Source organism: Durio zibethinus, chromosome 2, assembly GCF_047325235.1.
Source record: "Durio zibethinus cultivar Kanyao isolate XHJ-2024 chromosome 2, ASM4732523v1, whole genome shotgun sequence".
Lineage (NCBI taxonomy): Eukaryota > Viridiplantae > Streptophyta > Magnoliopsida > Malvales > Malvaceae > Durio > Durio zibethinus.
Genome location: NC_143163.1, coordinates 10,242,799 through 10,266,076, shown reverse-complemented (window position 1 = coordinate 10,266,076; position 23,278 = coordinate 10,242,799). Strand labels below are relative to the sequence as shown.

Genomic DNA, 23,278 nt, shown 5'->3' with positions numbered 1-23,278 from the left:
TAGTCTGGCTTGAGCTCTTGTATTGTATTGGTGAGTGAGGTTGCTTGGTGGAGCTATCCTTGAACCTTTAGCACCATAATTATGATTAGAAATGCTATGCTATGCTTTATGTATGATACGTTGATGCACAAATGAAATGTACATTTTTATGGATGAAATCTAATATGAAATGGATGCAAATGATTATGTTAAAACATGATCATGAAAATAATGCAGATGCATAAAATCAGACAAACAACATAGTTAGTTTCATAGATGAAATGAAAGTGATGCCGATGCATAATGTTACATATGATAATAAAAATGATGCACAAAGTCAAACAATCAAAATGATTAGATAAACATTCTTCTTGTGTCTTAGTTTCAGGGTATACCTATCATTGGGTAGAAAGGGCTCTATCTTAGGTTTAGGCACTTCTAAGGTTCACTATATGTGGTTCAAGGTTAAAGTCTAAAGGTTTTCAAATTGCTCCTTACATCATTGTTCATCACAGACTAGTAAGGCACCCTAATCCTCACCCATTACAGGCTACAAGCAAAAAATGTTCAATTTGAATGAGAATATTTTGCTAGCCACTGCAGAGGCATTAAACCTCATGAAAGTAATAAGTACTTGACTTCCTCATAGAGGGACGGAGCTCGGGTATGGAGCTCATGTTATGCATATGCATATGGATGACATAATTAATAAAGTAAATAAACATGAATGAATAAAAAATCTATACAAAAGGATCAATTTTATTAGGCTTTTGGATAACACAGATTTATTTGCTGGCCTAACTCTCAGACTCCCCAGTGGAGTCTCCAAGCTGTCATAACATCTAGATCCTAGGATCTATCGCTAGATATTGACTTAAAGGAGTCATCACTAATCTTTTTTATCTAGGTACGATTGGTCACCTAAGGAATCTATCATTTCAGAGAACACCTAAGTTTAAGGGTCTCCAAAAAATAGGTTCGGGTCTACTAATTAGAACAGGATTCAAGAGTTCGGTTATGTGTGAGAAAGGTTATAGCACCCTTACAACGCCCATCGAAAGATGGTACCAACTTAATTTTGTGTTATCCAACAAGCCTTAAAAATTTACCAAGTAATTAATTATTGGAAATTATTCTCAATTAACTTTAATACTTTTAGCAAAAAATTGAAAAAATTCTCTCACCTCAAAAGTATGCAAGAAAATTACTGTTTCACTTACAGAGACTCCATTGTCGGATTATTTAACATTAAAGAAAATTCAAGAAAATAAAAAGGAAAAAGAAAAAAAAATGATTGCTTCTGTACAGAAAAAATTGATACTTTCAACTTTTCCTCAAAAATCCATTTTTGAAAACTTATTTTTAAGGAAAATTGATACTTTCAACTTTTCCTCAAAGATATTTTTTTTGAAAGCTTATTTTCAAGAAAAATTGATACTTTTAACTTTTCCTCTAAAATATTTTTTTAGAAAAAACTTATTTTCAAAGAAAATTGATACTTTTAACTTTTTCTCATTCTTCGAGCTCAAAGAATTAAGATATATGCAAAGAACAACTACTTCAACTGACAAATCACCTCAAGGTATCTGATAGCATTTTGCTTCTCGCCAATATCAATATTTCCACCAAATGTTGATATTATCCTATTGTTAAGCGCATCCAATTGTTCGTTTGATATCTTTACGAAATCAGATGGTTGCAATGCCTCAAATGGTAGTGAAGGAATTACGTCTGCCATTTTATCAGCTTTTCTACTTGGCATTACAGGTCTTACAGAAAGATCAGAAGGATGCCAGAGAACTTGGGAGATATTATTGGATGATTTTGAATAATCAAACTCAAGGGCAGAACCGGGTCTTTCTTTAATTCTCTGGTTTCTGTGATGGGAACTGGCAGCGGGTGCGGTAGCAGCCATTTCAACATGATCTGATGATAATTCCTGATCATATGCTTTTGATTCATCTGAGGTAGCCTAATTACTCACAGTTGGGCTGTTTGATTGGTCAATGTTACTATCCCTTTCTTGCACTTTGAGCTATTGTTGATCTCACTTGAAAACTTGTATTTAGTCATACAATTCGGGACATGAGACCCATCTTGTTCCTTATGCACTTCTTCTTCAGTGTTCTCATCAAAATCAAGTTCCATATCGGTGTTCTTAATTTTAACTTCAGATTCATTCTCAGAGCTATTTGGAAAGGGCCTTCGGTAATTTTCTTCTCATTCTCCTTCTGTAAGTTTGTTTTGGCTATTCTAGACAACCTCAAAAGGTTCACACGCTTAATAGCACTTGAATAATTTTTATGCTTCTCCTCCACTCCTCTGCCAGCAATCTTTATTTGCGTTTTACATCCAATTGGTGTTCCCTTAACTGGTGTCTCATGGCCTCTTAAGCCCAAAAAAAATAAGCCAAGAGTTGGTTCAAGAAAATCTTTCATATCCTTTGCATATACAAACTCCAAAAGATTCCCAATCTTCCTTACTATTTTTAGCTGCGAAAGTAACTTAGAATCCATCTCTGGAGCATAAGCCAAAGCCAGACACAGTTTGACATTGTTTACATTTGCATTTGTCAGATCGCCAAGCAAAAATTTAAAACATTTTGAGACCATTTTCAGATCTAAAATATCCAGGATTTTAATATACTCAAACTCAATTAGCATCAGTAGAAGCTTCTGCACATGCATGGGAATGGGATCTTCATCTTCAATCAAAATGGGGTAGAGAGGAAGAAAATGAGAGTTAGATATGAATTTCAGATTTTGACCTTTGATTGTTTAATGAAAGTTCATTCAAGAAATTGACCATCACATCAAACATAATTTTCAGGCACAAAAATCTCGCATTGCCATCTTTATTACTCTTGTAAAAAACAGCAAGACTAGGGAGAATTTCACTGATAAAAATATTAGGACTGCCAAGAATTACTGGAGGCTCCTCAGGTACAGATTCCATAGCCCGTAACAATGTTATTTGGAAGTCATCCCGTCCTTGAAATGGTGTCTCCGTAACTTGGATAAGATTTGCCAGCTGCTGCAAGACCTGATGAGTCTCCACTCTGCTTTTAAATGATGAGCTCCCAATAAGATAAAGAATGACAGGGAACAAAGGAATGTTGTTCTTTGGAGTAGCACGACTGGTAAGGGCAGCAATCTGCCCATGTCTCCTTTCTCCCATCATTTGCTGAATATCTCCAATTATACCATCCAGTAATCTGGGCACTGTGGATGCCACAACATGAAGAAATGAATCTAGACACTGCAGCAGATAGATATCCTTCTCCTTTGCCAATCTGTAGACTGTGAGGAGTAACCTAGCACTACAAAAGAATTATGGTAACCACCTCTTACTGTTCTTACTAAGAAAAGCCACAACAACAAGTTTTCTGCCACGCAAAACTTCACTTTCTTGTTCAATAAGAGACATAAGACTAGGCACCAGATTCTTTTCCTCCATCAATGGTAGAAGGTACCATCCATTTGAGAACATATGGCTTCCAAGCATAGCCATATTGAGAAGATTTAAGCTGAATTACTGGTCACGCAGACTGCCCTTGACAAGAGCAAATGCGATATCCTTAAGCAAAAGTTTATCTATAACTGATTGAATGCTATGGGGACTGAAACGAATAAGATGAACTAAACAAGATCCTGTAGTAAGCCTCATGCTCTCCTGCTTCCCTGCAGCCCTATAAATGTAACACATGTTACTAATCACATCTTGACTGGTGAAACGAGCTGCCTATTATCCTCCTTGACTGCAAATGTTTTCAATTGTCCTAAGTGCGTAAAGTTGAGTCATATCATCCTCTCCTTTACGTAAAACTGATGACAACAATGAAATCAATGAATTTGGAATCTGCCAGCCAAATGCATGCCTATTGTCTTTTGATGGAGATTCAGGTGGATTATTATCTCTTGCATGTTCGTTTTGAGTGGAAATATAGAACAGTAATTCACCTAAAGCAGCCATAGAAAATCTTCTCACTTTTTCCTGCCTGTCTCTAAGACCATCAGTAACTACACCAGATTGCACCCCGTGTCAGTGACTCGACCTTGTACCACGACTTGCACACCAATGAGGTAGCATTTCGATCCCACCTCGACGCAACAAAGTGGAGCGCATTTTCCAACATGTCCTCCAGAACCTGGTCCAGGTACAACGGCTGAAACTTCAGGTGACCCACCATCCAAGCTGCTGCTAGCTGGAGCTCTTCTTGAAGCAACTTGCCCATTTCTGGAAGCACCAAATGCGGGGAAATCCCAATCATCAAACATTCCAGATCTCCAAGAAAGTCCCCTTCCCTTCAAACCTGGAGCAATTCCATCAGATTGGATAAATATTAGTCTTTAAGAACTTTTCGGGTCATGGATGGGGAGGTCACTAGGATACTAATCCCGTTCCCAAGTTGGAGTTTCACAACTGGCCCGTAGGTATGAGCTAGTACAGTAAAGTAAGAGTGAAGGTCAAGGTCAATGAAGGGAAGGTTTCCCACCAAGGGGAAGCCTCGAGGGCTTGGTGGCGACAGGGCTTCCCCTTTTGTTTTGCTTCTGTTTTCTCCCCATTTTTTTCATTGCTTTGTTGCTGTTTATAGGACCAAATCAGAAGAATTTTTGATCAGATCAAAGTCCTCATCCAATTGGGTTATCAAAAACTTAAGACTCATCCTACCTCATATTAAAACCTATAGTAACTCTACAACCTCCAATTTTGAACCAAAGATATATTTTTTTATTTTTTATCACTAAATCTTGTAAAACTAATGATAAATCTAATAAAATAGATAAATTAACTGGAAAATAAAAAAAATAAAAATAAAAATAAAAGCCAATTAGGCCTGCTTGTTGGATCCTAAACCAAATCCAATGGGCTTAAACCCAAACCTTATTAAACCAGGCTCAATGAGCTTAGGTCCGGACTAAATAGGGTGTCTACAACAATGTCAAGAAACTTTCGATAAGATTAAGTAATACTTATCAAATTCTTTAATATTAGCACCCCTTGTTTCGGGAAAACCCCTGATTCTATACATAGTGGTATAAGAGAGCTCAATGGGATGTGTCTAGGCCAACAAGATGAATCCGACAAGAAAGAAAAAGCTATTTATTACATGAGCAAGAAGTTTATGGAGTATGAGTCCATGTATTCATCACTAGAGAAAATGTATTGTGCTTTGGCTTTGACAGCTAAAAGACTCAAGCAATACATTCTCTACCACACAACTTGGCTTATAGTTAAACTGGATCCCATCAAATACATCTTCAAAAAATCATCACTGTTACGAAGAATCGCAAGATGACAGGTGATGCTCTCTGAATATAACATAGTATATGTGAGCCAAAAAGTAATCAAAGGAAGTGTTATTGTTGAATTCTTGGCAGAAAGGGCCACTGACGATTATGAGCCCATGAAGCTTGATCTTCTAGATTAGGAACCAATGGCCATCTCAAAATTAAAAGAAGATGATGATAAGGAAGAAACATGGCAGATGTCTTTTGATGAGGCGGCTAATGCCATGAGGTACGAGATTAGAGTAATTTTAATATCTCCAGCATAACATTATTACCATGTTACGACAAGATTGAATTTCAACTGAACCAATAATGTAGCTGAGTATGAAGCTTATGTCATGGGATTACGTGCTGCTTTGGATAAAAAAAATTGAAACATTAAAGGTGTTTGGGGATTTAGCTCTAGTCATTTATCAATTAAAAGGTGAATAGGAAACAAGGGATTCAAAACTTATTCCTTAACACAAATATATCTTGGAGCTGTGTAAACAATTCAAAATAATCTAGTTTGAACACTTGCCTCATGAAAAAAATCAAATTGCAGATGTTTTGGCAACTTTGGCTGCAATGGTATGAATCGATGATACTATAAAAATTCAGCCCATTAAACTAGATATTAAAGACATACCAGTATATTGTGCCAATTTGGAAGAGGAAGAAGATGGCAACCTCTGGTATTATGATATTATGTAATATTTAAAGAATTAGCAATACCCAAATCAAGCAACAGAAAATGATAAAAGAATCCTGAGAAGGTTGGCTATAGGATTCTTCTTAGACGGAGAAGTTTTGTACAAATGAGGTAAGGACCATGTGTTATTATACGGTGTCGACATTTCTAAAGTCGAACAGATTATTAAAGAAATTCACAGTGGCACATGTGGAGCACATACAAATGGGCATATGATGGCAAGATAGGTTATGTAAACTGGTATTACTGGTGGACAACGGAAAAAGATTACATCGATTATGCTCAAAAATATCATAAATTTCAGATTATGCTAACAAGATTCATGCTCTGTCCAGTGCTTTGCATGTCATAGCACCACCTTGGCCATTTTTTATATAAGGGATGGATGTCATTAGGCCTATCACACTAAAAGCCTCAAATGGAAACAAATTCATTTTTGTGATGATTGATTACTTCACTAAATGGGTTAAAGCTACCTCTTTCACAATCGTGATTAGATCTTTGGTCTATAAATTTATCAAAAAAATAATAATCTATAGATATGGGCTCCTAAAGAGAATCGTCTTAGACAGTGCAAAGAATTTGAATAGCAAGATGATGCAGGAAATATGTGTTTAGTTCAAAATCAAACACCACAATTCAACTTCATACCACCCAAAAATGAATGAGACAGTAAAAGCTGCAAATAAAAACATCAAAAGGATTTTTGAGAAAATAACTGAAACATACAAGGATTGGCATAAGAAATTACCTTTTGCTCTATATGCATACCGAACTTTAATGCGCATATCTACTGAAGTAACTCTTTTTTCTTTGATTTATAGGATAGAAGTTGTGTTGCCAGTAAAAGTAAAAATCACATCTCTAAGGATCCTAAAGAAAGGGGGATCAGAAAAAGCTTAATGGATTTAAGAATGCTATAAGCAATTGAACTTTATTGAGGAGAAGGGATTGATAACACTATGCCATGGCCAATTGTACCAAAGAAGAATGATGATAGCTAATGACAAAAAGGTCAAACCTCGTCAGTTCTGAGAAAGAGAGTTGGTGTTGAAAATGATTCTTCCAAGTTAGCATGATGATAGAGGAAAATGGGTTCCGAATTGGAAAGGGCCTTATGTGGTAAAAAGAGCTTTTTCAGGAAGAGCTTTGATCTTGTTAGAAATGGATAAAGATGAACTTATTGGTCTTGTCAATTCTGACACAGTAAAAAAATACTTTACTTGATTAAAAAAAATAAAAAAAATAAAAAAAAAGAGAGAAGTTCAAGTCGAAAACCCAAAAGGGCCACTTAGATCCAAAGAAAAAGGTTTAGATTGAAACTCTAAAAGGCAACTTAAATTGACATCACTTGAAAAACCATATCAGGGATAGTAAATTCCAAAGAGCTTTAAAGTGTTAGGGCATTAACTTTTAATTGAGTTTTTGAAGGAAATCTGAGATTTGTTGTCATGGTTATCTAATCATTTATCTTGAGGCATTGCTACCCCAAATAACTGCTCATAAATACTCTCATTTTATCTTTATACCATCATTTGTAATTTATTGTTTATCCAAATAAATGAAAGCCATCTTATTATTCTCTTAGTCCTATACATTATTCTTCCTCTTTATATCTTGTCATGAATGGAAGAAATGCATAACTTGTATCCTCATACTTTGAAATTAGGATAGTGATTAATAATTGAACAAAATTATAAGAAGTGTGTGTTACTTTGAAGGATTAAAAGAGATAAAAAACCAAGGATAAGACCCTACTAAATAAAAGCACAATGGCTTCTACAGCCCTATTGGAGAAAAGATAAATATACAGGCTAATGCCAAAAATGTGCCTCCAAGTTGATGAAAGATGGTTTCTTTGCCAGAGATGTGCCTTCAAGTTGATGAAAAATAGTTTCTTTACCAAATATATGTATTCACGATGACTTCTTTACTAAAATGTATCGTGAAGATAAATATTTCGGATAATCAAATATGGTTTCTCTACTAAAGGTGTATAGAAATGAGAATGCAAAAGCCTTAGTACCATAATTGATGTTTCATTTGCATAAGACATGCACTTGCACTATCCACTCATTTGATTTCGACTTAGGTCAGATCATTTTCAAACCTACGACATTAGTCAGATCATTTCTTTTTAACCCCAACTCTATCATGGTCATTTTATTTTAACTTGCAACATCATCTCAGTCATTTGATTTTGACTCAGGTCAGATCATCTTCAAACTCATGACATCAGTCCGATCATTTCTTTTCGAACTCAACTCAATCTTGGTCATTTTATTTTGACTCGCAGCATCATTCTAGTCATTTAATCTTGACTCAAGTCAGATTATTGTTGGATTCATGACATTAGTCTGATCATTTTTTTTAACCATGACTCGGTCCTGGTCATTTTATTTTAACTCGTGACATCATCCTAATCATTTGATCTCAACTCAGGTCAGATCATCTTCAGACCCGCGACATCAATCCGGTCATTTCTTTTCGATCTTGACTAGGTTATGGTCGCTTTATTTTGACTCACGACATCAGTTCAATCATTTATTCAATCTTAATTCCAGTCAGATCATTTTCAGACTTGTGACATCAGTCCAATCATTTATTTACAACCTCAACTCAGTCTTGGTCACCTTTCGACTCGTGGTATCGTCATAGTCATCCGATTTTAGCTTCGATCAAATCATATTTTGACTCGTGACATTAGTCCAGTCATTTATTTGATCTTAGCTCTGATCAAATCATATTTTGACTCATGGTATTGTCCCAGTCATTCAACATCGTCTCAAGTTAGATCATTTTACTTTCGACTCGAGGTTCACCCTTGGTCAATGTTACTCTCTAATTTGACTTGAATAGAACGGGTGTCTAGGTCTTTGCATCATTTTTATCTAACAAATATATGCAAAGAGGGATAGTTGTAGACACCCACTTACGTTTGGGCCCATTAAGGTTCGGGTCTTATTGGGCCCATTGAGATCCGAACCCAATTAGGCCCATTAATGTTTGGGCCCAGTTAGGCCCATTTGGGTCCAAGCCTAAGTGAAAAGCTTGTTCATTATTATCATTATTATTATTATTATTACTATTATTATTATTAATACCATTATTATTATTATTATTTTCTATTCTTTTTTCTTTTCTTGCTACTTTTCTTTTCTATTTCAATCCATACGTGCATAATGGAATCGGGATCATAATCCTTGGGTCAAACAAAGGATCAAATTGTTGAAATTTTAGACCAAAAATCACACTGGATAGAATACAATCCTAAGATTCAAGCTTGAGATTGATTCTGTCCATTTTCTAAAATCATTCATAAGCTTACCTATAAATTGGACCAATTTTAGCACTAAGGAACACACAGAAAACACAGAAGAAATTATTGGGGCAATTCTAGGAAAAGTTTGGCAATAAGGGTTTTTGAGATTCAAAAATTGGAATTTTGGATTTGATTCGGAGTTCCGGTGGGATTTTAGATTTCTGAAGGTGAATTTAAAGCTGTAAGAGGTTCAGGGAAGGTTTAGAATGATTTAGAAATGCTTTTTTTTTTCAAATTTTTTTGGGTTTTTTAAAGAACTTTGAATTTTTTGATGAAATTTTTTAGCGAAAATTGAAGTTTCTGGCAAAATTTCAGTGAGATTTTCAGAATCCAACGTGTTTTCCAGAAACCGATGAGATTCCCAACTTTTGATTGAATTTATAGGTGGGTTTTCTAGAGAGAAGTCAAAGTTTGAAACCGGTGAGATTCTTAGTTTTTAGTTGAATTTACTGGTGGGTTTTCTAGAGAGAAGTCAAAGGTTTTTTTGTTAGAGAGAAAGAGGCTATGGGGTTTCTAAAGAAATATACTGAATGGGTGCCTTATATACCCCCCTTACACGACGTCGTTTTGGTCTTTTAGGATCCGCGTGAACCCAACTCAAGATCCGCGTGCTGACCCTGGTATTGACCCGACCCGATCATAGATTTTTCCTTTTTCATTTTATTTTCAGCCTATTTTTTTAATATTTTTTGGTTTATTTTTTAAAAAATAAATAAAAAGATATAAAAAAGGGAAAAATATAAATATTTCTGTCATTGGTATCTCTAAAAAAAATAATAACTTTTTTTTACAAAAAAAAGTAAAAAAAAAAACTTTCAAAAAAAGAAAAAAGTAAAAAATATACATTTCCAAATAATGACAAATTTTATCCTCTAAACTATTGGAGGATTGCTTTGAAGTGAGCCCTACTAAACTATTGTGAGGCTTCACCAATTTTTTGAGACAAAATAAATTAATAAATTCGATGATGGATCCCCTTTAAAGTGGGACATTAGTCTCCATGAATACTTATTAGGTAAGAGAATTATCCTAAATTGCTATCAAATTATTTGGACAATTTTAGGGTTGATTCTTAATACTAAATTATTTGGTAAAATTATAAAATAACCTAGGCTTGGATAATTCGAAATCAAATTGATATCACCATTTGGATAGGCACTGTGATGGTGCTACAATTTTCCTCAGGCGTAATCGACTCTTGAACCTAACATCTATTTTACAAATCAAATTCAATCAGGTGACCAATCACACCTAAATAAAAAAAATTAGTAGTGACTCTTGTTATGCATGTCTAATGGTGATCCACAAATCTATAAATTATGACACCTAGTCTCTATAACCATTATCTACCACTATTTTTTAGACTAATTTCCACCCAAGTAGATTCTACCACCACCTTTAATAAGCCGACCTTATTCCTTTTAGCCACCACCATCAACTGTTCCTTGCCAATAAGCCACACTAAAAAACAAAGCAAAATCAAAACAAAACAAAAAAGAGCTTTAATTTTTATTCGACTAAAAAAAAATTCACTAGCTCAACAACCATCATCATTCATTTAGCTTCAACTATCACCCAGTCCACTTTAAATGCATTCCATCAACAATATCATCAGTACTACTATCTTTATATCACTGACCACAACAACCATTGCTAACACTACCATTGCCAACTTTAGCTAGCCAATCTCCCACACTCTACAAAAATCACGCAACATCATAGCAACTCAATCTCCTTAGCAACCAAAATAAGACAACAATCCAACAATAAGAAAATTCACAAGCCAGCAATAATAGTCCCACAATCCACAAAAGTCATACATAATCAACTGACACCACAACTATCTAGTTTCACCAACAATCAATTATCAAGCACAAATACAAAATAAAAACACAAAATTCATTGCAAAACTGAAAGGGTGGCAGAAGTTAATTATCATTGGTTTTCTGGGTTTAACTATTTTTATAGTGCTCTTAGTTAATCGACTAGAGGACCAAAAAATTGGTTATGATGGTTCGAGTTTTTTTAAAGTAGCGGCAGTAATGGTGGTCAATGGTGGTCAGAGTAATCTTAAGAGATTAGGACCCATGACGAAGAAAAGCATGGAGAGGAGTTTGATACACTGAAGACACAACCTAATCGAACAATGAAAAAAGGCTGAAAAGGTTATGGAAAAGTAACAAATTTAGCTTTAAATCTAGGCAATTAGAGGATGATTTTCAAAAATTTGAACCCAGATCAGAGACAAGAAGGCCAAGAGGAAGCAATGGTGTAATTTTGGGCTTAATCGAATTTTGGCCGACAGCGGAGGCAAAGACATAATTAAAGAGAGAGAAACTCTAAAGAAAGGGAAAAAAGAGAGAGAAATTAAAAAATAATTAATTTTTGTCTATATAAATATATCAAAATAACGTCATTTTTATTAAAACAAAAAAAAGCCAAGACACTAAACTAAGCCACAAGCTAAGTCAATTTCTTTTGAGAGAGGAGCCAAGCCAAGCCATTAAGTTGAGCAGTATTTCAAGTGAGTCCAATTTTATTTTTTATTTATTTATTTTATTTTAATTATTGCATTATTTGTTTAGTTTTAAAGTATTTTATTTAAATAAAAATTAATTAATAAATTCACAAATCCTACCAAATTATTAACATATTTTCATGGATTAAAAATATTTTAAAATTATTCCTACCAAACTATTTGAAGATAAATCTCAAATTAAAACTTACTAAACTATTGAAATGTTTAATGATTTTTTAAAGAAAATAAAATTTTAATTAATCTTACCAACTATTAGAAGATTTAAATTTCAAAGTTAAATCTTATTAAACTATTAAAAGATTTAATGATTTTTTTAAACAAATTTATAAATAAATTTTTTTTAAAAAAATCTTGCAAAACTATTGGAAGATATGTCTTGAAATAAAATCTTACCAAATTATTGAAATATTTTTTTGATTTTAAAAATAATTAATTATTTAAAAATATATTAATGAATCCAACTATAGAACCTTTTCATCGAGGGGTACTAGTCTCCATAAATATTATTGAGGTGAAATTTTTTTTTTAATTTGTTATCAAATTATTGGAGTAATTTTAAGATTAAATTTTCATATAAATTTACTCAGTAAAAAATATAAGTATATTTTAATGTTTGAATATTATATAATTCAAATGGCATCATTTTTTGGATGGACATTATAAGGGTGGTGTAACATTCTTCAAGTGTAACTAAACCTCTGGACCTAATTCTAGTTTTGTAAACTATAATCTACATTTTTAAAGGTACCCTAGTTAAGCTTGAAAATTTTCTTTAAAATTAAACAAATTTAATTGGGTGGCTAAATGTATCTAAATAAAAAAAATTGACGATCTCCTATAGTTGTGTTTAATGATAAGTTTATGGACTTATATATTGTGACACATAACATTATAAATTTTTAAATTTTGATCCAAATTCAAATCGACCTTTCATTTAATCTATTCAGAACCGAATTCTATTAATTTAGTTCAGTTTGGTTTATTAATTTTTGAAAAATTTTTATAATATTTTAATATGATTTTTAATAAATTTAAATAGATTAGATATAAAATAGTTATTCTATGTTATAAAATTTAACATATATAAAAAAGTTACCAAAAATATATAATTTGATTGGGTTTGTTTTTTTATTTTTTACTTTTTAATATGAAATTTAATAAAAATTTAATATATATATTTAATATCTAACTTAATTAAAACAAAGAAAAATATATATATAACGATTTTGAATTGATTTTCAATTTACTTAAAATTTTTTCTCATCCTTAATTAATGAGAAGTTCACGTGATTTGTCAGTTATTGACATTTAATGATCGCAAATTAAATGATTTATTGTGAGATGACCGGCTGATGGAATAACAGTGGGAGTAGCTGGCAACTCTTGGTGGGCAAGCTGCCTGTATAGTGACAAGCAGCAGCCCGAATACCGATAATCATAAGCGAGTGATGTGATAATTGGTTGTGTGTTGATTGGGCAAGCATGAAAATCAACTCTATTAATTCTGCACTCAAAGCGTAACTAATTTGAAACTCTCCAACTGTGAATTTTGAAAAAAATTACAATGAAAATATGATAAATAAGTTTAGCGAAGCTTTTTAACAAACATAAATACTTATATCTTTCAAATAATTTAAAATTGATAATACTTTTCAAAACGCTAATTTCAGTCAAAATCAGCAACTCTTTCTAAATCTTTCATGTGTAGTAGTTCTCTCCAAATGCAAACTTAAACATACAAAGCTGAAAATATAAGTTTTGTAATACAAGTTAATCTATTCTAAGTTACTGTGAGAACTTATCTGGTTAAGTTTTTTTTGCCAAGACTCATCAGGTTTAGTTGAATTATGCCATCACTACTTAGTAGATTTCCATGTCCAAATTTTACACAGCCAGACAGTTATGGTCAATGTCTGGCTCCAAGCCAAAAATCTAGTCTTCATTCCGCGTGCGTCCAATGACTCTCTTCGTTAGGTGGCACGTCAACGTATGATGATATAATGTTGCAACCCAAAACCAGAAAATCAAAATAAAAAAAAGAACCTTATTTATATTAAACAAAATTAATTTTCTTGATAAATTTTAGGATTCTTATAGACATTTCATAAAAAAAACTTTGTCATCAAATCATGTAACATAAGCCAATCACTCATAACTTTTTATAATACTTTGTATTTTATTTTTATTTATAAATTTATAAAATTTAATTTTTAAATTCATGATAATGGTTAGAAGATAATGGTGCGATGAGAGTAATGCTGAGAGTAATGGAATCAACCTCTCAATTGGAGCCTAAGCCAACAAAGTCCTTTATCCCTAGTGGTCGGTGCATAATATTTTAGGGCTAATGCCAAATGCAGCATTAACAAAATAAATAAATAAAGATCATTTATCTTTGGACGTTACCGTTCCATGTGTTCCTCTTATCAATGTTGTAAATTTGCTTCAAAGATTTTACTTGAGAAAAGTGGACTCAAAGTCGTCTATCCCCGTCAAAAGTCACTAAATGTGATCATTAGTTTAAAAATAATTCTACTATTAATAATATATATATAATTACTAAAAACAGTTTCTAACATGTGAATCATACACTAAGTAATACCCTCTCAAATAGATTTAATAATTTATGTATTTATATTATATAAAATAATAATTTATTTATTTATATCATATTTTATACAAAAATTATATCTTACATTTGGTATCAACACAAATTTAAAATGATTTTTTTTATTTTATTAAATTTGTATATAATTTATATTAAAATTTTAAATAATATTATTCTTATAATTTTTATATCATATCATCATATCATATTTTAAATTATCAAATTTACCTTGAAATAATAAATTGATGAAATGAGTCTCATTGTTTTATTAATTCCATCTATCAATTTTGTCTTTATATACAAAATTTTTGTATATTTTAGCATCTTTTTCTCACCATAATTTCTTCCCCTAATTTTCCGGTTTGTTTTAGATTAATGCTATCATTTTGTTTTCATTTTTTAAAATTTTGGTGATTAAAGTTTAGAGTAGCTATTATATCTCACTCAGGTTCTCCAACATTATGAAATAATAATGTTTTCCTTTTGGTCAGGGACGGAGCTAGCCAGGGGTGCCATGGCTCCCTGGCTTCTCCAAATGACATTTGTGTATTGAAATTTTCTTTTGTCGCTTTTCTATTTCTAATTGGCCCCTCTTAAATTTATCAAAATAGTTATAAATATAGAATTTCATTATTTTTAATTTGTTCACTCTAATGTTGATTATTTTCATAATTTATTCATGAATTTTTTGTTGGTTTATTTTTTTGTGCATAAAAGACCGCAGTTGATGTCACCTGTATTGCTATTACTTTTTTAATATTTTAGTTGGAATAGAGAAAAATTTCATAGAAATACAGCTGTTATTGATCTTACATCAGCAGCAGCTGATGTCACCTGCTGAGCTCATACAGTTCCATTACCTCGCATCATCCATGAGTTGTATATTCGAGCAGTTTTGTAAATACCATTATCAGCCACCCCGAGTGGCAATAAAAAACGAATCCTTGCATGCTAAATTAAAGTGCAGACGAGACACATATATAAGTAATAAATCCTACCGCTGCTTGTATTCGAATTCCAGCAGTTTCTCCAAGCAACAAATGTGATTGGAGGGAGGGAGTAATATAAATCCATGGATTGGTATTTCTTTTCCTTTTAGTTAAAGATAAAAAAAGAAAGATGCAAATTCTGATATTTTTAATAAAGAAATTATATATCATGGATGGATGGATAATTTTGTACATTTTTTTAGTGGAAAACCAGCAATCTTTTAGTTCTAGTCTATCACATTCTTTTTGAAGACAATTTGTTGGATTCCACTCATATCAATAAAAAAGGTAGTGGAATTGATTTTGTGTAGCTGTGGGAAAAAGTGGAAAAGTGTTTCAACATGTGAATCAGATGCTGTTTGTGTAGTAATACTGTAAGCAATTGATTTTGAGGATCAAGAACAATGTCAGAAAGCATGTAGATATATGACTTTTTACCCTCACATGATTGTTTTGCGCCTAGTTAGCTAGATATTTACGGTGTTTTCGTTTTTGATGCACATTTCTATAAAATATCAAATACTACAATATGTTAATATATGCGGTAAGAAGTTGCACAATACTTTCTAACTCTTCCATGACAAGGTTTTTTATTTTTTTTATTTTTTATAGATTTGTTAATTTTAGATATGACACGAAAATATTGTTTAAAATTTTATGAAAGTAATATATTTTAAATTTTGATAAAAGTTATACATGGGTTAATAAAAAAATATTTTATATTTGATATATATATATAAATACGACTTATGATATAAAAGATTTTTGTATTTTATATATATTTTGCATGAATCTATTATTATATAAATATAGAAATTATTAAATTTAAATTTCTAACATCTCAAATTTTGACAACTGGCAAATGTGCCAAATACATTTAATGTTTGATTTTAGTTTGTTAAATTGTCATAGCTGTATTAATCTTTAAAGTATTCCCTTTCAGACAGTTTGGTCCAAAATTGATTTAAAAGAAACGAGGGCCTGTAATTTTGCAACCGCGTAGATGAACATAAGCTATCAATGGCAGCAAATCATACGACTTTTTGATCCTACATTTTTATATATTTTTGCTATTTTGTTCCTACTATATATTTATACTTTCTTATGTTGCAAAAATTTAATTATTAGTTCAATGGTAAACGTTATATTTATAAATAAATGTTCAAAATAAATTTATTGTAATAATTAATAGATCTCACTCTAGATTGTCCAATAATTTTATTTCTTACATAAAAGACAAATAATAGAAATAAAACTGCAAATAGTACTAATATATTCGAACGAAAATTATTTTCTGCGAATAATAAAGCATGAATAATTGGAGATTAAATTAATAAAGGTACACAGTTAGTTTGTCCACGCTGGATTCGCATATTCGGAAAACAACTTTTCTGATCTGTCCTGTTTATACCCTTCAACATATCAAGAAATGCTTCTTTTTTTTTTTTTTTTTAGAACATGTTTGACCATAGTTAGATTTATATGAGAATATGTTGGAACAAAAACTGTAAATATGAGATTATTGGTTATGGTAAATTTAGAATTTTGAAGAAAGACTGCAAAGTGTGTAACAATGCTATTTTTTTTTAATGTTTTAGTTATTTTCATTGTATTATTTATTTAATAAGTATGCAAAAAAATCACAAACAATAAATCTCAAGATTATAATAAAATTCAATGACTAGTTATTTTTTTGCACTGACAAAATCAATCTACTGAATATTCACCAACATATCACAAGATTATCAAACTTTTATAAAAATTTTGTAGTAAAACTTTTTAAAAAAAAATCTAGAGTTTGAATAAGGAAAGAGAACTTCGAGAATTGTTTCTATAGGTTTTTCAAAAAATTGAGGAGTTTTATAGAACAAATTAAATATTTTTTTATTTTATTAACATAATTATTTATTTTGAATAGATAAAAATTATTTATTTTTAAAGAATTAAAAATTATCCGTTTTTTAATAAATTTATCTACCTGTTCTTATTTGTCTACTTGGACACACTTAATTCATCATATACTTAATTAAACTTCAAGTGCCAAATGTCATTACTTAAATAATTAATTTGCATGAGCAACTGGGTTTGAAAATTTAAGCCCATAGTCCATTAGCCATAAGTCCAACTATAATGAATTTCTATTTCTCTTAATTTAAATGATTGTCTTTTTTTAAAAAAATATAAAATTATTTTTATATTTTATTTTAAAAATTTCTAACAGAATATAAATGGAATCATGAAGTATCAAGTCACTTTTTATTAGGTCAACCTTTATCATTTTTTTTTTTTGGCATGACCAGACAGTCTTTGATATATATATATATTTATATATATATTTATATTTATATTTATGCTAACAGCATTGTGAAGGAATCAAATAATAATAATAATAATAATAATAATCATAATTGCAGCAGAATTGTCAGTTACCCAAAAAATAATTAGAATTATTTGTCATTAAGCAGAAAAAACAAGGTGCATTATGATCTTGTTGGAGCCTGTTGAATCTGCCGGGGAACATAAAGCTCCCAAGGAAAAGATACATGGGTTAGAGCTCTCAGTACAGCCCTAATATAAATAAGTGGATAACTCCATGTAATTTCTCTCTTCAATTACCGAAAAAGAAAGAGGATAATTCTATATATATATATATATATATATATATAAAAGAGATTGTTAGAGCTTAAACTTTTATAATTAGAACTAAGATCTAATATTCTACTAAAACATCACACAGCTATTTGCAAAAAGAGAATATTCTAAATTCTAATAACATCAAATATTCCAAAGAAACCAAACAAGATAGGGAGAAACTAATAGAGTCAAATGGGGGATATATTCATTTACAGAATGAAAAATTATAAGAGACTATATGCAGATGCCATATTCTATTACATATGTTACTATTTGAGTGTTGACATACCGACGAAAAGGACAAGAAACTGCATGTGAACTTAAAACAAACAAAACGAGTCATGATTCATGAGAGCTATGACCTTGACCACTAAGTTTGATACTTTGAAGTTTAACCCCACGTGGGTGAATAAGAGGGTGCAGCGAAGATCACGAGGTATCACTACCTTGCCCAGCTAGAAATCTCCTTCTAACAATTTCACATATATACACTTTTAGGAAGTCTCCTTGTTCACTCTTTTAACAATTACTATATCCTGAACGCTTTGTCGGTAAAAGGGGCCCCAGTTCCTTAATATATGGAGTTAATAATTCTAGGGTAGATCTATATTTCAATGCTGGGGGTTGCAGGTCCATGTCACTAGTGTAAACACGTTTCATTTTCAAATCAGGGTACTGGGTATAAAAATTAGATCTGATTTGCAATGTGTTTAATGATCTATGGTACTCTAGCTGTCTGTGGTTGGAAAGAACCTTCAAGAGATAATATTAGAGTAAAAGAAAGCTAGCTAAGATGGTGAGAGCTCCTTTCTATGATAAAAATGGAATGAAGAAAGGTGCATGGAGTCCTCAAGAAGACCATAAACTAAGATCTTATATTCAGAGATTTGGCCATTGGAACTGGCGTGAACTTCCTAAGTTTGCTGGTACTTTCATTCTTATTTCTTACTGCTAGAATCAATACTCAAATAGAGAGAATTTTAGAATAGGTTTACTCCTATGATTTTATGGAGAAAACTATGGTTTTTTAATAAATTCTTTTCAGGTTTCAATCATATTAACTTGTTTTGAAGTTTAATTATTAAACGAAAGGTTGTTCCTGGATATCCATTCAAGATTTTGCTCTTCTTTATCTCTTTTGGAGATCAAAAGGAGAGAGAATTTTTGTTTTTCTGAATTTTCTTTTCTTTCTTTCCTTTTCCCTTTTATTTTTATTATTGCCTTTTAAAACAAAATTCATTTTCTGTGATCCGCTACATTTCTTTTGGCCAATTTTGCATTTTTCTTTGGCTATTTTGTTTGCTTAATGGAAAACCTAATTTAGTGTTGATTTCAGTCTTTTAGCAGCAATAGTTGGAGTTTTGATATCTAATTAAATGTTAAACACTCTCTTCATGTTCATAAGATTATCTAATTTTGCTAAATTTTCTTCAGGTCTTAAAAGGGACGGAAAGAGTTGCAGATTAAGATGGATGAATTACCTCCGGCCTGAAGTAAAACATGGGAACTACACTGAAGAAGAAGATGCCTTGATCATGAAATTACATGAAGAATTTGGAAACAGGTTAGATCCAGTCTTGACATCTTGCTGATTAAGCCCTCAATCGATTTAGAATTCAATATTATAGGTACAGTCCGTCATTGAATAATTTTTTTAAAAGCCAGTATAAGAATTAGAAGTAAAAAAAAAGGTACAAATATCCAGCCCAAAAGTTAAAATTGTAGAACAAAAGATGGACAACCAAATAAAAAACCCATAAGCAACTATAGCTCCAACACTCACAAAACCTGAAAACCAACAAACAATAAAAACTAACTTGAAAAACTAGATTACTAAGGAACTTGAACATGTTCAAAAAAGAAGATGTGCCCTACTCTTTATCCTGGACCAAAGCGCTACCAGGTCTTGAGAACTTAATCACGATGCCTTAAACAAAGCAACAACTCAGTAATTCCTCCCATTAATTGTTAGGGAAGACAACAGAAACATAACATAACACATCAAAGTTCTTTACAACCAAAAAAGTAATCAAGATTCCAATTAAATAAATAAAAAAGACTCTGAAATATTATCTTCATCAGCCTGCTTTTGATTTTCATAAGTTTCTAACTACGAAACCTTCCCCTGGAAGGGAGAAATCAAACTTTTTCCTCAATTTTCAAATTTAAACAGCTTCATCATATAAAAAATTCATATTTTGGATGTCATTATCAGAGATACATATATTATTGTAAAAAATTACTGGAGTAAAAATACGCTTTCTAATCTTAAAGTGGGTCCTTCTTGCTACTCCAGTACCAATATCATTAAACTCATATTCAATCTCACATTCATTGTCATTAACACGCTCATCATCGTTTTAGCCATCAATATACTGGAGCCTTACGCAAGCATGTAATCGTCATATTGCGGATATAAGAAAATTAACTAACAATCTACGATTTATGTATGTACAGATGGTCCACGATCGCTGCAAGTTTACCTGGAAGAACAGACAATGAAATAAAAAATCACTGGCACACTCATCTAAAGAAGCGTGCAAAGCGAACATCTGATGGGAAAGAGTACTCTAGTACAACTTCCCAAAGTGAGGCCACTCACAGTTCTGAAGGTGAAGCTGAAAGCGTCCTTATTGATAACCCCCCAAATATGATTTTAGAGAGCTCACCCTTGTCTCCAACAACAAAATCGACTACTGAATTATCCTCCTTCATCTCCGACAGTGGATATATATCCAGCTTAAATGTTAGTGGCGGTATGGAAGATATTTGTCTCCCTTCTTCTTCAGAAATATATGAAGCTCAAAGCAGCGGAGATTTCTGGAGTGAGCCCTTTGTAGTAGAAAATATCTACAATCAAGATGGTTATCCACCATTCTTGGCAAGGGGTGGACTTGTGCTGCCATTGCCTTATGAAATGTGTTATGGTGATTCTGCAGATTTGCTCTATCAGTTGATATAAGGATGGGCATAATTTACGTTTAGTTATTTGGTGATCCAGCATGTTAAGTATATTAGTACGATATATATTGCAATTGTAACTTAAATGAGTAACTAAATTATCTTACCAATTACTATTTAAATTAGACGTTTTAAATTTCCAAGTAATAGTCATAAAAAGTTGACTGCATGAACTGAGAGAGTATTTATTATGCGTGCATACTAACAAGCTACATGCATTTCTTCCCACAAAACCTGGAACAAAAGGTCTGTTTAATTTTTTCCGCTGGTTTTGAGGTACTTTGTAGATTCTTCACCTGACTAAATCAGATCCCTTCAGTTAATATGCTGTCAAAGTCTAGGAACTCCATTTTGTTTGATAATTTTTTTAGTATTAAAATGGGCCTTTGACAATAAATTGGGTTTCAATTGGAAAGTTTAGGCCGAATGGGTTAAAAGCCCAAAAATATTAATTTTTATTTGAATTTGAATTTTGATTTGAATTTTAATGTAATTTTTAGTACCAGTCAAAGTAAAAAAAAAAATAGAAAATTTAAAAATAGAAAACTGTGATAAATTGGCAAATTTGGTCTTTTAGATTTTGGAGTTAATAATTCATTGCTAAGGAAATATTTGGTCTCAAATTCATCAAAAAAAAAAAAAATCACAGAAAAAATAATCTTGAAAATCTTTGGTAAAATCAGTGGGGTTAATGCTTGTCCAAGTTGAATTCAGATTTCAATCCTTATATAAGGATCTTAAATATATGATCATAGGAGGGAGCAATCAAGCATCAAGCAATTACAAGCTCAATTTCTAGAGTCAATTAGTAGATAGAAGCAAATAAACAATCATTGAAGAAAAAACAAGCAGAAGAGCAATCGATGAAGAATTAAGAAGGCAATTCGGGCAATTCACAACAAAGAGGAGAACAATTTACAAAAAGCCACCAAGAATCAATCACATAATAGCCAAGGGCTTTAATTAACAAGCAAGGGGCAATTAGCAGACAAATGGTAATCAACAGCAATTTGACAATAAGCTTTCAAGTAATTCAGCAACAACAGTTCAGGAAATTCACAGGAAGCATGTGAGGGAAACAAAAAAAGCAAACAAAGAAAGTTTCAGTGTGCAATTGGCATCAAAACAGGATAATTCAACACAGTCTCAAAATCAACCTAGTAGGATCACAATTGGCAATTACTCAAAAAACCATAAAGCTTCCACTCAGCAATAAACCCAGAAAAACCCAAAGTCAATTTTAACACAATGCAAGCCCTAACATAGACACCCAAAAGCCAGTGAATCTAAACGCAGAAGGAAACCAAACTTGGAACCAAGGAACTAATAACAAGAAAAACACAATAAGTAGTATAGAAATCAATCTAAAACAAGCATAAAAAGGGACGATTGGGGTGAAAGTCTCGAGTTGATTTGCTTAGTGTTTGGAGTTGGTCCGTCAGAGGAAGTAAAAAAGGAATTGGTTCTTGTTGGTTGCAGATTGTCAAAAGGGCAGCAAAGTGGTATTCTTGGTGGTGGCAGATTTGAATATAGATTTAAAAAGGATTCTTTGAAAATTTTGTTTAAAGGAGGAAGGGCCAAAAAAGGGTCTTTTGTTACGCCATTGATGTTGGCAATACGGTAGTGGACAATGGCACAATGCATCAACTTTTAAGAAGTTTTTCGGTTAAATTCTAAAAACTTAGAAAAGGGAGATGAAAGTTAAAGGTTCGAAAGAAAAGGAAATAATTAGAACTTAAAAGAAGAAAGAAACAAATATGATTTTTGCTTCTAAATTGCAAATGGTGCCATTCCAAGTTGGAAAAGGAAAATTGACCCATAACCCTTGTAACCCTTGCGGCAACCCACAAGGTAACTTGACTCGGTTTATTTGTTTTTTTTTATGTTTTGTTATTTAATTTTTTTTCTAACCTTGATTTTATTTAAATAACATGATTTTTAGCAGGAAAAGTAAAAAAGAAGTTATGAAGTTGTAATTGTCTTGTATGATATTTTTGCATGAATAATTATAATATATATTTTCATGATTTTGCATGATATTTTATATTTATAGCATGATTTCTTTTATAAATTTAATTTATTGCATGATTTTTTTATTAGGAAGAAGTAAGTACCTATATTCTTATGAGATGACAACCTTCGTGTGAGCTAGAGAAAACTCTCACTCAAATTAAATCATTTTTGTTTGAGCTTATAATGGTGGGTGAAGATTAAAATGCCTTACTAGTTTATAATTGATGATAATGTAAGGAACAATTTAGGAA

The 23,278-nt window shown here is 31.7% G+C and overlaps 1 protein-coding gene and 1 pseudogene across 1 annotated transcript; one reads left to right on the top strand and one right to left on the bottom strand.

Moving 5' to 3' along the window:
- Positions 1–1,534: 1,534 nt before the first annotated feature.
- Positions 1,535–4,544, bottom strand: LOC111308117 (serine/threonine-protein kinase RUNKEL pseudogene; annotated as a pseudogene).
- Positions 4,545–18,747: 14,203 nt separating this feature from the next.
- On the top strand, positions 18,748–21,187 carry LOC111309254 (transcription factor MYB15-like). The gene is made up of 3 exons (XM_022908266.2): positions 18,748–18,979; positions 19,488–19,617; positions 20,511–21,187. The coding sequence occupies exons 1-3, from the start codon at positions 18,847–18,849 to the stop codon at positions 21,013–21,015; spliced, it is 768 nt and encodes a 255-aa protein (XP_022764001.2). The 5' UTR covers positions 18,748–18,846; the 3' UTR covers positions 21,016–21,187.
- The last annotated feature ends 2,091 nt before the right edge of the window (positions 21,188–23,278 follow it).